Consider the following 18,422-nt stretch of genomic DNA (forward strand, 5'->3'; position numbering starts at 1 on the left):
AGAGCAGTGGTTACCCTCTTCATCGAAACAAATGAATCCGCAGCAAAAGAGGCCTCCTGGAGCCTCAGCGGTCATGGGAGTTGATGATACTAACCACGCCGGTGACAGTGATAGTGCTGACATTGATGTGGATGACAGCGATGCCAATGATCACGAGGAAGGGCAGTGGTTTTCCTTGTCTTCGGAACCAATGACTCCTCGAACACTGGACCTCCTAAGTTTCCTGAAGCCTCCTGTGGCCTCATCAGTTTTGAAGGAAGTAGATGATACCAACGTTATTAATCCTCAAGAGGAATGGCTTTCCTTGTCTTTGGCACCAACGGGTATTCAACAACGGCCTCATGGAGTCATTGTCATGGCAACAAATGATAGTGATATCGACGATGATGGTGATACAGAGAAAGAGCAGTGGTTTCCCTCTTCATTGAAACCAATGAATCCACAGCAAAAGAGGCCTCCTGGAGCCTCAGCGGTCATGGGAGTTGATGATACTAGCCAAGCCGATGACAGTGATAGTGCTGACATTGATGTGGATGACACTAGCCAAGCCGATGACAGTGATAGTGCTGACATTGATGTGGATGACAGCGATGACAGTGATAGTGCTGACATTGATGTGGATGACATTGATCACGAGGAAGAGCAGTGGTTTTCCTTGTCTTCTGAGCCAATGACCACTCGAACACTGGACCTCCTAAGTTTCCTGAAGCCTCCTGTGGCCTCATCAGTTTTGAAGGAAGTAGATGATACCAATGTTATTAATCCTCAAGACGAATGGCTTGCCTTGTCTTTGGCACCAACGGGTATTCAACTTGGGCCTCATGGAGTCAATGTCATGGCATTTGATGATAGTAACATTGGTCATGGTCATGAAGAGGAGAATTGGCTTTCCTTGTCTCTGAGACCAACAAGTTCTCTGATTAGTCCTCTTGAACCCTCTATTGTAATGGCAGATGGTGATACTAGCTTTAATTATGATCATGAAGAGGCGCCGCTGGGTTTCTTGTCTTTCGAACTAACAAGTCTTCATGACAGTGATGCAGCTGGATTCTCAGTTGTCATGGAAGTTGGTGATACTAGCAGTGGCTATGATCATCAAGAAGCGCAATGGCTCTCCTTATCTTTGGGACCAACAAGTCTTCAGAAGATTCCTCCCAAACCCTCGGTTTCCTTAACAGTTCATGATACTAACATTGATTATGATGATCATCGAGAGGCACAGTGGCTGTCCTCATCGCAGGAACAATCGAGTCTCTTAAAGAATCCCTCGGAAGCGTCTCTTTTTACGGTACTTGATGATACTAACATTCTCAATGACCATGATCCTCAAGAGGAACCAACATTCTCAGGCTTGTGTGACTGTTGTAGAATTCAATGATTCGTTCAGCAATCAAGCTTGAACTTGGCTGATGGTTTAAATTCTTCCAACAAACGTGATCCTTCTCAAAAAGGTATATATTTTTTTTTGAACTTGGCATAACTGTGATTTTGTACTCAAAATACTGTGTTTTTTGGCTGATGGTGCCAGCAAACACTTTCCTGTTGGACGAGTGATGTGCATGTATTGATGGAGGAACAACATATATTAAAGAGTTACAATTTAGATATTGCTAGATTGTCCATTTACTAGTGGTCCCAGAAAATCTCTTATGAACTTTGCTCTAATCTCTTATGTCCATTATACTGTGATATAATTTTCATATTGCCAGAGTACTACAGTTATATACCATCCTTTCTTAGCCAGATCTTTTGCTCTGCCTTTTACTTGGGGAAATGACTTGAGTGACTAGCCAAGCACTTCGTCCACCAAAACTTAATGGCAATGCCCACGTCGTTTTCTAGATAACTACCGCTCATCAGTTGAAGAGATGCTAGGTTAATTTTATTGGTTTAAGCTTGGAACTTTGTGAGCATAAACCAAAGAAAACAGTAGTAATATGCGAAGTGCCCAATACCGTATGTATTGAGGAATGGACTAGTGTGCTTTAAGCCTTTTAATTGTACTGCAGAATAAAAATGAATTCTGGTTTTCATGGTGCTAAGCCAATCATCCGGAATTCCAGGACCACCAAGTATGGGTTTATTACGCGGAGCAAACATAGACCCCAAAATTTCAACCACAAACCCAAACCCATAAATCCAAAATCCAGCAACAATTTGGCAACGACACCCAAAACCCACAACAATCCAAGCAGTATCGAACCAAAACTCAAATAAGTTTCACATTTTTCATTCATTAACTTACAGCAGGCCTTTGCCTAGTCGAGCCCAAAGCACCTTTACCACAGCCTTACAACTCAAGCACCCATCGATTTCAACGTGAAACTGAAAGAACTCGAAACAAGAATATTTTGTCATGCACCTATACTGGAATGTAAATACTTTGCAGGGCATTCGTTGCATGTATATACCATTTGCTCTTTTAGGAGTTCAAAGTCTCAAAAGTATATATCCAACTACTTTTTTTTATTTTTTATTTTTTACTATTATCTAAAATCAAAAATTTAAGAAAATCGAAAAAAAAAAATTAATATTTTAAGTTTATTTATTTAGAGCAGCCCTTAAAAATCATGTTTTATCAATGGTTAGATCATGACACAACAGATTTTTAAGAAATAAAGGTTTTAACATGGTTTGGCACTTACGACATGCCATAGTGGCACTCGAAGCATGTCATGACAAATCTAAAACATGCATCCCTTTTTGTTAAAATTTTCATGTGCCATAATATCACCATTGGTAAAGCATGATTTTAAGAGATTCTCCAAGTGACGGACTGCAAAGATCTCGACCAAATTTATTTTTATGATTTTCTCGGTTTTCCGACATTGAAAAATCATTAAAAAAAATTGGGTTGGGATTTTGAGTTCTTTTAGTTATAGAATTCTTAAAAAATCATGATTTATAAATAAAAATATTATGGTGAGAAAATAAAAACATGATAATTTGACCAAAAAAAAAAAAAACGTGTGCTATAGTTCACAATTTTTGGTATGAACTGTGGTCTCGGAATTTTTTTTTTTTTTTTTTGAAAAGAAGCACGCGACATCTTTTGATGTACGTAGAGTGGTTTGAGGAGGTACCGTTAACCTCTTTTACAGAAGTACGTCAGCGTAAATCACCGTTAGCCTCAAACACCACTTAGTTATGAACATATATTTACTTGGTGCAAAAGTGGTCACGTAATAGTTCAAATTTTGGGTCCTTTACCCAAAGCACCAAAATTGGCAAAAATAATCTCACTTACCCCAGCAACAGATTTTTATTCTCACTAATCCAATTTAAAGTAAAATGTCATTTTTAGGCACAAAAGAATTATAAAATTACACATTGCCACTCATTCTCTTTCTCTCTCTCTCTCCTACCCTCACGGCGACGCAGTGCGTCATCTTTCTCTTGCTGCAAGGACGTCGAGGATCTCAGCTTCCTCGAAGAACCAACCATGATCTCGATCCAGAGCAATCGGTCGGAGAATTTATTGTGTTGGCGAAGGCGAAATCGGCGTCTGTCGATGTCGTCACCATGTCGGCGAACTCCGACCCAATCATTCTACGATATGCTATTTCTGATGCTCACGGTGGAGGAGATGCTCATGTTTTCCGACCCACTCTTCACATCCGATCAAGATTCACTTTCAAATTCCTGCGAAGTATGAACTTTCTGTCTCTGAAAATTGAGCCTCGTGTCATGGATTGGGTCAGTTTGGGAGAGCCACTCCTTATCAATTCTCTTGTCCTGTATTCAACGCGAGGAGGCCAGCCACTCCTCTTTTCTTTTCTTTTTTTCTCTTTTTTCTTTTTGTTAATTTTTTTTTCTTCTTTTTTGCCTTTTAATGAGAAATTTTGGTAATATAAAATGTAAATTATTGGAGTAACAAGCTACAAAATGGTGTTATGCCAAGGGCAATACAGGTCTATTGGGGGGCAATACAGGTTTTGAATTGATGTAATCTCCTCGTTTTTTTCCTTTAATCAAAATTTTATTTGTCTAAATTTAGGGATATTAGTTCTCATTCTGGTGACCGAAAGTTCTATTGGGGGACAATAGGCGTTTTGAATTGATGTAATCTCCTTGTTTTTTTTTCTTTAATCAAAGTTTTATTTGTCTAAATTTAGGGAGATTAATTCTCATTCCGGCGACTGAAAGTTCTATTGGGGGGCAATAGACGTCTATTGAGGAGCTGAACCCTAAGATTCCTAAAATTAGGGTAAATGGACAAAAACCCTAAGATTTTCTCCTCACAAGTTGATGTTGAGCTGAACCAAATTAAGCCCAAAAGAGCACCGGACATCTACTACGATCGCCACAATTCCCCTAACGATATGGATTAATGCACTCCCCGGTCCTGTGCCCTAACTCTGGTGGGATCTGACGTTGGGATCCAAAACAAGTAAAGATCTCAATGACTATGAGAATGACTATGCCTATCCGACTAACTAGTTGGCATTATTTACTGCAAATCAATAAAACTTTAATAAAATTGAGTAAAGTAACAAACTTTTTGAGAAATATCGTACTACAAACTTTTAAGTACATACTTTGAAAGTAAGATGTGTTGTTTGATACCATTTTGATTACATTACTTTCCTCAACGACGTTTATGTAACATGATAGAAGCACCATACTGTGGTTGAAGGGTTATGATGTTAGAAGGAGCATGAGCATAAGATGGAGAAAGCTCAAATGTGAAGTGTTGCAAGATCAATGCCAAGGCCAGTTTTGCTTCTGTCATAGCAAAATTTTGTCCAATGCAAATCCGAGGACCTCCTCCGAAAGGGAAGAATGAGAGCTGGCTCCTTGTTGCCTTGGAAACTCCTTCTGAAAACCTCTCGGGCTTGAACTCTTTTGCATCATCACCCCACATTTCCTTGTCATGATGAATGAGCAGTGTTGGTAACCCGATTTCGACTCCAGCTGGTAGTGTGAATTTTCCAAGTTGTATTTTCTTATGAGTGGTTCGAGAAAGCACAACTACTGCTGGGTATAATCGTAAAACTTCAAGTAAAATCATGGTTACCTGAGGCATCATACATAGGTGAGGTTAACTCATATCACAGAATCCATTACCCATTTGAAGTTCATCGACAATATATCCATTAAGAAACTAAAGTAATCAAGAAGAATCATTGAAGCGGTAGAAATTTTTCAGAAGAGATAAAGCTCATGAATTGCTGAAAGACACAATGCAAAGGTTAACTGGCTTTTGTATTTCTTATTTGCATGTCCATGTGACCATGTCTTGACCTAAACTCATCCTCTACTTTTTTTTTTTTAATATGGTTCTCTTTTGGATACAAGTAAGCCTAGCAAAAGAAAGAACTAGCCCACAGAGCTGACACAATTGAACTTAGCAACTTCACTGAACCTAATTCTAATCCTTAGTTCTTCACTACTCCAAAGTCAATTGTCATAATTAAAATGTAAAATGATAAGCCCTAAGTGATGGTAAAATTGGTTTAGAGTAAAAGTAATATATTATATATACTTACAACTTTTAGGTGAGTTAGACCATCAAAGTCTGGCTTGTTCATTCCAAAGACTTGCAAAACCTCTTCTCTTGCTTGATCTTGCCAATTCTGATTTTGACAAAGTAGTACCATTGTCCAAACCAATAACACTGAAGTGGTCTCTTGCCCAGCAAAGTAAAAAAGCTTACATTCTTCAATTACATCTTCGATACTCATCCCAACATTTTTGTTGTTCTTCCCATGATCCCGAATGTCCTTCAAGTTCGACTCCATAAGTGCACCTAATAAGTCATCTTTGGTTGCTTCACCTGCCATAATGGCTTTCTCTCTTTTATTTATAATACCCTTGAGTAAACCTCTTATTTCTTCGTCAATTTGTTTCATCCTCTTGTTCATCTTAGTTGGTACAAACCTACAGAATAAAACAGCTTTAATGAGAAAGCGACCTTAAGGAATTTTGATGTATCTAAAGGAAGTCTAACTTTTACCTCCATCCTGGAATGTAAACACTTTGTACGGTTTTTATTGCATATATTGCTTGCTCTTTTAGGAGTTCAAATATTTTTCTTCCTTCATGATAGCTACTTCCAAATGCTGTCCGAGAAATCACATCAGCTGTTAAATTTTGGAGAGAAGGCCAGACATCAAATGCAGATGATGAACTCTCCTTGGACACCGCTGTCTCCCATTCCTTAATCATGTCATTACAACTTTGGTAAAATGCTGGCAACATACGCTGTTGCAAAAACCACAATTAATCAATATTAATTGAATAAGTAGAGAGTTGCAACTTCCTGACAAAAAGTCTTTATGCATTCCTTATCTCTTTTTTCACGATTCCTAGTAAGATTTTCTGAAGAGATAAATTGAAACATATGGACTATATATTAAAGTATATATTTGTAAATGATTTCAACAAGGAAAAAAAGAAGAAGTAAATTTAATGAATATTACTGATAATTAGTATAAAGTACAATTATATATATGTAATACCTTCAGCTTCTCAGAATGGAACGTTGGGTTGATAATCCGTCTGTGTTTAGCCCACTTCTCCCCTTCATAGTTTGCAAGGCCTGTTGCTAGCAACTTCGTAAGTGGGTTTGATGCTGGCTTTTGAAAATCAGTATGTTTTGCGAAGATATCTTTCAAATCTTCTGGATTCATAATGTTCACCCTTGGCATGGGCCCAATCCACACAAAAGAGTTCTTACCTGAAAAAGTTGCAAGTTATCACCCTTAAGGCCTTAAGTCGGCACTTGTAATATCATATCTATTTTTTTTTCATTTTAATATCATATCTGGTTCAAGAGTAAAACAATTAAGTTTACAACTCATCTCATAATATTAAGTATGTGTATATAAAATCTCTTCTGTCGTTTCAGTTAAAGTTTCCATTCATTTATGTCAAGATATCCATCGATTATATATATATAGTCTTTCTTGGCTAAGGACATCCTTACTTAAGCTTAGGTACAGATTTTCAGTTTTTGGCCACTTTTCGATCAAATATTCACATCTTAACCGTTCAGTTTTTAGGTCTTAATGTATAGATCATCTCTGCAAAATTTCAGCCAAATTGATGATCGTAAAGACATTTAAAACTGCAATTTACAACAATGAACACGAACGGTTGCGGTTCAACAGATTCGGTTCGTTCGTCTAAATTGCAGTTTTGAATGCCTTAATGATCATCAATTTGGTTGAAAATTTGTATAAGTGATCTATACATTAGGACCTAAAAACTGAACGATTAAGATGTGAATATGTGATCAAAAAGTGACCAAAAACTGGAAATCCGTTCCATAAGCTTAGATAAGGATATCCTTACCTACAAATTTGCTCACCTAAGAGACAGTTTTAAGGGACTGTGAGGGACAAATGCATCTCAACCACATGTATTAAATATAAAAGAAGAAATTATAACAACTTAAAATTGTGCATTTATTTTCAGCCGTCAGATTCACTTGTCCCTCACAGTCCCTTAGGTGAGCAGGACTTTCCTTACCTAAGAAAAATCCTACACACACACACACACAGTCCTTCTTGGCTAAGGACATCCTTACCTTTCCAGTTTTTGGCCACTTTTAATTCACATATTCACATCTTAACCGTTCAGTTTTTAGGTCTTAATGTATAGATCATATCTGCAAAATTTCAACCAAATTGATGATCGTTAAGGCATTCAAAACTGCAATTTACAATAATATACACCAACGGTTCCGGTTCGACAGATTCGGTTCATTCGTGTAAATTGCAATTTTGGATGCTTTAACGATCATCAATTTGGCTAAAATTTTGCATAAGTGATCTATACGTTAGGACCTAAAAACTGAATGGCTAAGATGTGAATATGTAATCAAAAAGTGGCCAAAAACTGAAAATCTGTTCCATAAGGTTAGGTAAGGATATCCTTACCTGAGAAAGTATAACATAACTCTTGTAAAAGATCTAAACATATATATGCAGAAATTAATTACTCGCAAACGATATGTAAAGCTGTAAGTTTACAATGCCTCTCATGCCAAGTTGCAAACTCTGTTTAATCACAAACATAGGGAACGTACTTATAGTTGTCAATTATATTAAGCATGTGCATACCGTAAGTTTTCACAGTTTTATCCAGAAGAGGAGTGACTCGGGGTGCTATGTCATGGGAGGTTGAGAGGTTCACGGGTTTGGAGTTTGCTTGTTTGAGCATGATAGCGTTCTCCTTCATGTCTCCATACAAAAGCCTGTAAGAATTGCCTTTAAAGCCTTGCTGCCTCAAACATCTTTCGAGCTTCTTTGGCTTAAGCCACACCCAATCCAGAAGACTCCATACCCATCTTACTATTATGCTAACAAAGACAAGGCTCAGGGCTACTCTAGTAGCCACTGTTACTTCCATATTTGATATCTGTAGACTGTATCTTTAGAGCTCGAGCTAAGCTTTGAAACAAAAGAGAGAGAGAGGTTATGAGTTGTACAGTACTGAGTTTGAAGAACCAACTTGGTTGAAAAGGGGAAGGATCGAAATGCCTTAAATAATGTGTGAAATTCGTCTCCCGTCCAGATGCGTAGAATTTTGCCTGTAACTTCAAAGTCTCATAAATAAAAGAAGTTGGAAATTTATTAAAAATCGACACCTAGAAATTTCTCATATATGATAATATAGTTTTCTTTTCCTTAAAAGCTAAGGTTTAAAATTACCAAATGAAGAAAAAGAAAAACAAAAGAAATAAAAGGGAACATAAAACCGGGACCCTTATCAGAATGCAATGTGTGTCAATTGGTAACCCAAGTTACAAAGAAATAAAAGAACTTTGACCACTTCAATAATTGATCTTTATGGGAAAAAAAAAGTATGTTTGTCTAAAAGTTGTACAACCCATGAAGATTACACCGCCAAATGTAACCAAGTCGAGGAATTTCTTGACCACTTCTATTATTGATTTCAGTTTTCGTTGATTTAATTTTCACTATGATAATTTTAATAAATAGTTTGAATTATGAAATTACCATACGTCATTGAAAAAGAAAAAAAGAGTTTGGAGACACCCATCTATTATATTATATAAGTGATTTTTTTAGAGGTAAATATATTATATATATAGCCCTTCTAATGAGGGATTCATTTTTTCGTCATTTTAAGAGATCGCTTATTAGACCAACTTTTCGGTCACATATTAGGATCTCGACAATTCCATTTTTAAGTCTCTATGAGTAGATCACTTATGCAAATTTTTAGTCAAATTGATGATGGTTAAGATACTAAACTAGATCAAATTAATAGATGAATCGAATATGTCCAATCTAAACCGGTTATATTTATAATTATAAATCATGATTATGAACATCTAAACAATCATCAATTTAACTGAAAAATTTACATAAGTGATCTACTTATGGAGACCTAAAAACTGAATTATCAAGATACCGAAAAGTGAGGCACACAAAAAATTCTTTAAAAACGGCAAAAAAAAAAATCTCTTACTAGGAGAGCCATGTATATGTGTGTGTATACAATTATGAGATACATGTGTGTAATTAATGAAACGGCTTGTGTTTACTTCTGGGTGAATCAAATTTGGTGTCATTTGTGATTGAATTGTGTCCATGTCACACGTGATACCCCACTTATCTGTTAGCGGCTGCAATTTTTGTGTAGTCACTGTAGTGTAAGCATGTTCACATGTGCAGCGATAAGAACTTTATCAAACAAGTGATCGAGTTCCGCTCTGAGCGTCTGACGTCAAGCAGCAAATGCAAATGCAAATGCAAATGCAAATGCATGCATCTCGATCTCTATCTTCGTGGTGTTTTTGGTGCCATAAAAGTATGTGATTTTGAGCGGTTTTCGAGACATTTCTCCAGTTGTTTGTTCTCACACGTACTCTTGGGCAGTCTCGTGGTGGCCTCTACAGGAACATTTATTAAACCAAAAACAAACACAAACACAAACACGGGAGGGGACCAGACCAAAACCTCCATAAAAGATGGGGTTGCAAAATAAGAGCAGCACAAAGATGAAACTAAAGGAAGAGGATCCTCTCCTTCCTAAGCTTTCAATCGTATAATGACACACACGTGTAAAAACAACATCTAATGGTCTGTATTCTGTAATAGGCTACGTATTGTGTAAACAATCCATCCATAGGATACGCAATCTCCAAGGAATCAAACCAAGTTTATTGAAGTACCGCATAGCAAAGTCAGTTTCCAACCAGATATGAGTCCAGCGTCTAACCATTGCAACATTAATTTCTTCAATAATTGCTAGTACCTTGGCATCAATAGCACTTGGCACCGAAGCACTATAAGAAAAGCCACCCAAGAATAGACCATCTACATCTCTAAACACACCTCCAAGACCAGCTCTTGTAGGCTCCAAAAGTGACTCATCAATGTTCACCTTTATCCAGCCTGAAAGAGGTGACTCCCAAACCATTGGAGTAAAATTTAGGGCCAATGTTCTAAGAGGTGAAACTCCCAGCAAGGAATAAACCAGCGTTGCAGACCCAATTCTAGCAAAAGGAACAAAATAGCACAATGGCGATTCCTTAAAGGAATTAATAAAGAACCATTTAAATCTCCAGGAGACATCAACCCTTCCATCAAACCTTATTTTGTTTCTTTCAGTCTAAAACTCTAAATACACCAAAATAGATTGCAAAATACTTACTTCCATAACAAATTTGAAGTAACCGGCAATCGGTTTAACATATCATAATAAAAAAGTCCTTGTAAAGTTAGTAAAATTAGGCGCTGCAAGGGGAAAATGCCAAACAACCATGTCCATAAATCACCAAGCGCAGGACAATTAAGAAAAAGATGAGCGACAAATTTCACATCAGAGCAGCAGAAAGAGCATTGGGAGCAAATGAACTTACCTCTCCGCTACATTACCTCGTCAAGACGTCAACCGAGATTTTAAGATGGAAAACCTCCCAACAGACAATGCTTTTCCGATGCTGCAAAGTCAAACTCTGTGTTCCGCCCCCTGTACGTACTCATAAGAATTTCAAGTAAAATCATGGTTACCTAGGGGACACTCAAGGTTAATTCATACCATAGAAATCAATCTCCCATGTAAATGAAATTCATCTACAACGTATGTACAAGCATCAAGTAACTATTACAATCAACAAAAAAGTGATCGAGATCAAGAGACCATCAGACCATTTTAATGTTCGGAATGGAGGCTTCCTGATGTTGTCTCTTAACTTTGTTCTCTTTGAGTTGGTTAATTTGCAACTCGGATTCCTACCCACGGTTTGTTTTTAGGCCTCTGCTTCTTTTTCTGCACTAAACGAACGTGACCGTTAATATATATATATATATTTTTTTTCAAAACCAATAAGGAATTAGCTAGGCGATATTAGCTCCTCAGAGATAGACGATGTAGGGAAAAATTCCCACCCTCAATCTCAAAGGAGAAGGGTCTACCACACTTTTAGAACCCACCGCTCGTCTCTTTATCAAAAAATTTTATTAATGAAAAAGCTAAAAATACAAAAACGTGGGACAAAAATGTACCCCCAAGAACAATGCAGAAAAATAAAAGAAGATGGAAAAATCGAATTCCACCGAGTAAAAAGGTTACAACATAACCATAAAAAATAGTAAATGAGCATAAAGCTCATTAACCATAAACGTATGGTGCTGCAGTAGATCCTTACTTCAATGGAACCATAAGTCCACCAACTTTTAGCTTGATGAAATAGATTCATAATTAGCATCAATACAGGAACCACCAGGCAGGTGCTTGTAATATAAATTAATAGGCATATTCCGGAGCAAAAGCAATTATCCTTCACAATAATTATAAATTTATAATAGAAGACCAAATCAATAGGCACACCAGCAATGTTGCCTATCACGTTGATAAGGAAAACCCAAGTCATCAATTCGAAGAAAGAGAGAGAGAGAGAGAGCAGGTGGTGGAACTTCATAACAAACCAACAAAGAAGAAGCCAAATCCAAGTTCGTCATTCTCTCTACAACAGTATTCCCTTCAAGAAGAACAGGAGAGCAATAAAAGGACATCGATCGGATGCATGATAAGCAATTTAACCATGCATTACAAAGAGGCCATGGTGGAGAGAAGAAATAAGAGATAATGCATGCAAGAACACTAGTAGAATCACTCTCAAGCCAAATGTAGCACCAACCAAACTTAAAAGCATAGTCAATCCCAAGACTAACTCCCATTAATTCGGCTAAGAAAGCAGTTTGGTTACCTAGCCCAGAATAGAAACCACCAATGTAATGACCATTACTATCTCTAAACACACCACCACAAGCTGCAAGCCCAAGATTACCCTTAGCCAAGCTATCAATATTATTAACCCATGTAGAGATCAATGGATGCCATAGAACTAGGGGCGGAACTAGAATTTGGAACTTGGGGGGGGGGGGGGGGGGGTCGAGACTTAAATATAAGTTTGAACATGATATTTGCACTTTTTTTTTTTTTTTTTGGTAAGCACTTTTTTTTATTATTTGAAAAATGAAGGAAATATGTATCATAAACAATATTTTCTTGCGCAAACCATAAACCTAGCGTACAAAAGGAAAGAAATCAAATATATGTAACCAAAAAAGAAGGAAAAAAAATCAAATATATGTGAATCGAAAGTAATTAACCAACCAGACTTTTATTATTTGTCAAAGAAATGGTTTGCTTTTTTTTTTTTTATAGTATCTTACTAGAAATCTTGCCCGCGCTTTGCCACGGGATTTAATGTCATCAATGAATTAGAAGCTTTGATTGAGCTAAAGAAGACCTTAGTATCGGGGGACATCATTAGTTTGATCTCCATTAAAATTGAAACTTACAGCCAACTTATTTTCATTCACATGTTAATATACTAATACACAAAAGTTTGAAAGAAAAAAACTCACTAAGGGCAGAATTTTAGATAACTGAATGAAATAGTTTTGGATCAAAACTTTAGCAGCCACTTCTTCTGAAACAAAGCTAAAGCTTCTTCCAAAAATTGACCAAAATCTTGGATCTTTCCTGAGGTTCAGTGCATTATTGCCATTCTGAAGTTCTACCAATCTTAGTCCCTGCAAGGTAAAATGGTTGATCATTAAATTCCACAATGCAAATTTGACAAATTTTTCTCAATCTAATATGGAATTATAGCAAGAGCTAGACTTCTAGAGAAGTTGATATTAAACACCAGAACTACTTCGAATTGATTTAATGCTACTACAAAATTACAAAGCGAGGGTATGAGATGAAGCAGTACATTACCATAAGTGGAATCCATGTACTACAGGTATCAACTTTTTTCTTCTTCTTACCAAAAATGATATAGAGAGAGAAAGGGAGAGAGCCAAGAATAAATATGTTGTGTTTTAAATTAACGCAACACTACATGTGCACTGAGGTATATAAGACGTAATCTTGATACAAATAAGAGGCCCTTTTTGAATCAAAGGGTGTTATAAGAGTGCCTTTTGGCTGAAGTTGGGAAGCTGATATAAGAAATTTCTGCTAGTGACTCCTGACTTTGAAAATTCATAACTAATTTCAGAAAATTCTATTTTGGGTGATTCCAGTTCTACATGACTCTTTAAGATGTCTACTAAAACTCTTTAAAAGGAACAGACTTCAAATTCCCAATAGATCAGTACAGTTTTGCAAAAGTAAATGACTGGGTCAAAATTTCAGAAAATTTGAAAATGGCTCAAATCCATTTCCTTCGCCAAAACTTTTTCTCACCTAATGAAGCCACAAACAAACTAAAGTACCATACAAAAACCCCAATATGAAAACAACAATCATTAGCAGCAGTTACTTTTGTAATTTATGAAAGCCATAATTCATTATTAGTAAATGAAAATGACATAAGCTTATCAATAAAACAAACATTGCTTACACTTTGTTTTACAAAGTTTAGTTTCTATATGAGCATCACTTTCAGTTTTCAAGAGATTTGGACTTTTTATCTAACGAATTTATTTCTTTGTTTTGTTTCTGAGTTTGGCATGACAACTTGAACATAACTTTGATTGCTAACCCCCTTAATATATATTTAACTTTAAATCTATCAAATATACGTCAACAGGATGCTAATATTCATGTCAGTCTATTTGGCCGGGTCGATCGATCCTATGCCTGCTCTTCTATTTGGCCGGGTGTTAAGCGTTTTTGGGCTCAAGTCCAAGAGAACACAAGATGGATTATTGGCTCTGGGCGATCTGTTTCTTTTTGGCACGATAACTTCATGGGCAAACCTCTCATGGATTTTTTCGGATCTCATACATGTATGTTTGCACTTAAGGATGACTTGGTAGCTGACTATATTCATAATAGGGCATGGAACTTTCCTTCTTTGCTTCAATTTCACTTTCCCGGCATATGTAAGTTAATTGATAATGTTCCTATTTCACTAGTTCCGGATATGCCTGATAAGTTGATTTGGGTTCCTTCATCTTCCGGAGAGCTAACAGCAAAAGAGGCGTTCCATTTTCTTCGCCCACGCCTCCCACTCAGGGATTGGGGTAAGCTCATATGGTCTAAATTCATTATCCCTCGTATTTCTCTTCATTCTTGGAAAGTGTTGCGAGGGAGGGTGTTATCAGAGGATTTATTGCAGCGTCGAGGGATTGCTTTGGCTTCCCGTTGTGTTCTTTGTGGTTTGGCTGGTGAATCACTACTGCATATATTTTTGAACTGTTCTTTTGCTGCATCTTTATGGAATAGCTGGGCTTGTTTATTTGAGTTAAGTAACCTGCCACATACCTTGATTGATTTATTACATTGGGGGTGTGTTGGACGTAGCCAACAACTCAAGGAGATTTGGTTAATATGCTATACCTCTACCTTGTGGTTTATTTGGAAAGTGAGGAATAAAATGAGGCATGATGATGGTACTATTGTTGTTGATGCAGCATGCCAATTAATTATGGGGCACTTGAAAGCATCTAGCAAATTAGCCTTAAGCTGTATGTCTAATTCTTTAACTGAGCTTCGGGTCTTGAAGAATTTTGGATTAAATTGTCGTCCCCGACGGGCTCCCAGGATTACTGAAGTAAATTGGCACCCTCCCATCTTGGGTTGGATTAAGATTATGTTAATGCTTGGATCCGTGGGGATCTAATTAACGATAAGTAAAAGAGAGAGAGAGAGAGAGAGAGAGAGAGAGAGAGAGCGACACAAGCGAAGTATAGTGGTTCACCTCCCGCCTTAGCGGGAGACTACGTCCACTTGAAAGCTTATACTAGTGTGTTGAGCCTTGCGGCCCAAGGGGGATTACAAAGCATGTAATGGGATGTTGGATGTTGAATTGGTGTTTAAGTGGGAGGAGGCATTCCTTTTATAGGTGAAGGAAGCCATCTCCTTTACATGGTTTTCGATGTGGGACAAGCAAACAACTATTCTAGTATAGAAATGCCTAGTTGCGGAGGCAACTTGGCAAGGCCGGAAAGGTGGCTTCCCGGCGGCGGATTTGCGACTTCCGGATACCGTAGCGTAGCTTGAACATAGGGCTACAAGATGCAAGTAGCGGTTGGGCCTCACCATGGCTTGTGGGTGTCCCAAAGAGGGTGTTAATTATGCTTGGTGATGTAGCAAATAGCCTTGGTAGTGTAGGTATGAACAAGTCCCCGAGTAAGAGTAGCTTCTTGGTTGGAGAGTTCAAATCATGAAGTCATCAAGCATAAGTAACATCCGAGAGGCGCACGGCCCCTACAAGTCCCCGAGCTCCGCAAGCAAGAAGGGACTCGCCATCCTGCATCACAAAAGACAAAAAAGTTCGTATATGTAGTTACATCGGCGGTGCACTAATGTATGAAGTGCATGAGATAATGGGGCGTCGCCCTGCCGCACGGCGGTAGGTCGTAGACTATAGACTCGTGGAGCCCGGAGGCTACACCATATGTAGGAAAACGTGAAAAAGTGTGGTGCCCGGAGGCTAGACCACATGTATGAAGCATTGTGAGCCGAGAGCGTAACTAAAGCATGTTGGATAAGCGGAGCGAGTTAGGTGTTCGAGCGAGTTAGGTGTAAGCGCTGTATGAGCGTGCGGGGCGTAGCCCAAGCGAGTCGCGGCCATGCTTTGATACCCAAGCGAGTCGTAACCGTTTCGCAAGCGTTTATCCGAGCATGTTTAATTGAGCTATAAGTGTCACAAGGTTCACAATGAATGTCACATGAAAGTGAATTTAAGCATGTATGTGTGTAGCATGTACTTGTAGGAAAGTTGCTAATAACATTTTGTAGGCATGCTTAAAGGTCATGGAGACATGTATAGTCATGGCAATAGCTCTAATCGCAAGAGCGGAAAAGATAAGATATATTGACTTATCTTATGCCGATTTGGAGCGAGTTGGAGTTGGAATTGATTAAGTGCCCAAATTATGTTGGAGTTGTCCTGGCCGCGCTAGCAGAGGAATATGTCACCGCCGGACTCGTTAGCGGAAGATGTCGCCGCCGGACTCGCAAGAGGAAAATGTCACCGCCGGACTAGCTAGCCTCGCTGTAGGAATATGTCGCCGCGGACACGCTGGAGGAAGCTGTCGCCGCCGGACATGCTAGCCTTGCTGGAGGAATATGTCGCCGCGGACACGCTGGCGGAAGCTGTCGCCGCCGGAGTTGCTTAGGGAAGATGTCACCGCCGGACATGCTAGCCTCGCAGAAGGAATATGTCGCCGCGGACTCGCTGGCGGAAGCTGTCGCCGTCGGACTCGCTAGCGGAAAATGTCGCCGCTGGACTCGCTTGCCTTGCTGGAGGAATATGTCGCCGCGGACTCGCTAGCGGAAAATGTCGCCGCTGGACCCGCTAGCGGAAAATGTCGCCGCTGGACATGTTGGCGGAAGATGTCGCCGCCGGACTCGCTTAGCGGAAGATGTCACCACCGGACATGCTAGCCTCGCTGGAGGAATATGTCGCCGCGGACTCGCTAGCGGAAAATGTCACCGCCGGACATGCTAGCCTCGCTGGAGGAATATGTCGCCGTGGACTCGCTGGCGGAAGCTGTCGCCGCCGGACCCGCTAGGGGAAAATGTCGCCGCTGGACATGCTGGCGGAAGATGTCGCTGCCATACTCGCTTAGCGGAAGATGTCACCGCCGGACATGCTAGCCTCGCTGGAGAAATATGTCGTCGCGGATATGCTGGCGGAAGATGTCGCCGCCGGACCCGCTTAGCGGAAAATGTCACCGCCGGACATGCTAGCCTCGCTGGAGGAATATGTCGCCGCAGACTCGCTAGCGGAAAATGTCACCGCCGGACCCGCTTAGCGGAAAATGTCACCGCCGGACATGCTAGCCTCGCTGGAGGAATATGTCGCCGCGGACACACTAGCGGAAAATGTCGCCGCTGGACATGCTGTTCTGTTGACTGATGTTGACTAGAGTTGGTCGGCGTTGACCGGTGTTTGATCAGCGTTGACTATGCTTTATGGGCGTTGACCGGATGCCAACGGGCCAAAGTTCATGGTACGTGACGAAGCCTTTGTGTTGGCTTCCCACAGACGGCGCCAATGTTAATGCTTGGATCTGTGGGGATCTAATTAACGATAAGTAAAAGAGAGAGAGAGAGAGAGAGCGACACAAGCGAAGTATAGTGGTTCACCTCCCACCTTAGCGGGAGACTACGTCCACTTGAAAGCTTATACTAGTGTGTTGAGCCTTGCGGCCCAAGGGGGATTACAAAGCATGTAATGGGATGTTGGATGTTGAATTGGTGTTTAAGTGGGAGGAGGCATTCCTTTTATAGGTGAAGGAAGCCATCTCCTTTACATGGTTTTCGATGTGGGACAAGCAAATAACTATTCTAGTATAGAAATGCCTAGTTGCGGAGGCAACTTGGCAAGGCCGGAAAGGTGGCTTCCCGGCGGCGGATTTGCGACTTCCGGATACTGTAGCGTAGCTTGAACATAGGGCTACAAGATGCAAGTAGCGGTTGGGCCTCACCATGGCTTGTGGGTGTCCCAAAGAGAGTGTTAATTATGCTTGGTGATGTAGCAAATAGCCTTGGTAGTGTAGGTATGAACAGATTAATACTGATGGTGCATGGCAAAGTGTTTCAGGGAGAGCGGGTTTTGGTGGAGTTTTTAGAGATTTTCATGGTTCATTCCTTGGTGCTTTTGCTTCTAACCTAGATATTCCTAGCTCTGTTGATGCGGAGGTCATGGCAGTTAGTCAAGCTATTGAGCTGGCTTGGGTTAGGGAATGGAAGCATATTTGGCTTGAGGTGGATTCGACACTTGTGCTTAATTTTCTTCGAGATCCTCATCGTGTTCCATGGCGTTTACGAGTGGCATGGGGTAATTGTTTGCATCACATATCTCAGATGAACTTTCGATCTTCTCATATTTTCAGGGAAGGTAATCAAGTGGCAGATGCTCTTGCTAATATTGGTTTATCGTTGTCTGCATTGACTTGGTGGGACGAGCCTCCTCATGTGATTCAGGACCAATGTCGACGAGATAAGCATGGTCTCCCTAATTTTCGTTTTCA

The 18,422-nt window shown here is 39.5% G+C and overlaps 1 protein-coding gene across 1 annotated transcript; it reads right to left on the bottom strand.

Moving 5' to 3' along the window:
• Window positions 1–4,480: 4,480 nt before the first annotated feature.
• Window positions 4,481–8,532, bottom strand: LOC133728366 (cytochrome P450 CYP72A219-like). Its single transcript, XM_062155780.1, has 5 exons — window positions 8,067–8,532; window positions 6,462–6,679; window positions 5,957–6,204; window positions 5,490–5,880; window positions 4,481–5,017 (listed from the first exon to the last, which is right to left on the bottom strand). The coding sequence occupies exons 1-5, from the start codon at window positions 8,353–8,355 to the stop codon at window positions 4,589–4,591; spliced, it is 1,575 nt and encodes a 524-aa protein (XP_062011764.1). The 5' UTR covers window positions 8,356–8,532; the 3' UTR covers window positions 4,481–4,588.
• Window positions 8,533–18,422: the final 9,890 nt, after the last annotated feature.

Source organism: Rosa rugosa, chromosome 2, assembly GCF_958449725.1.
Source record: "Rosa rugosa chromosome 2, drRosRugo1.1, whole genome shotgun sequence".
NCBI lineage: Eukaryota > Viridiplantae > Streptophyta > Magnoliopsida > Rosales > Rosaceae > Rosa > Rosa rugosa.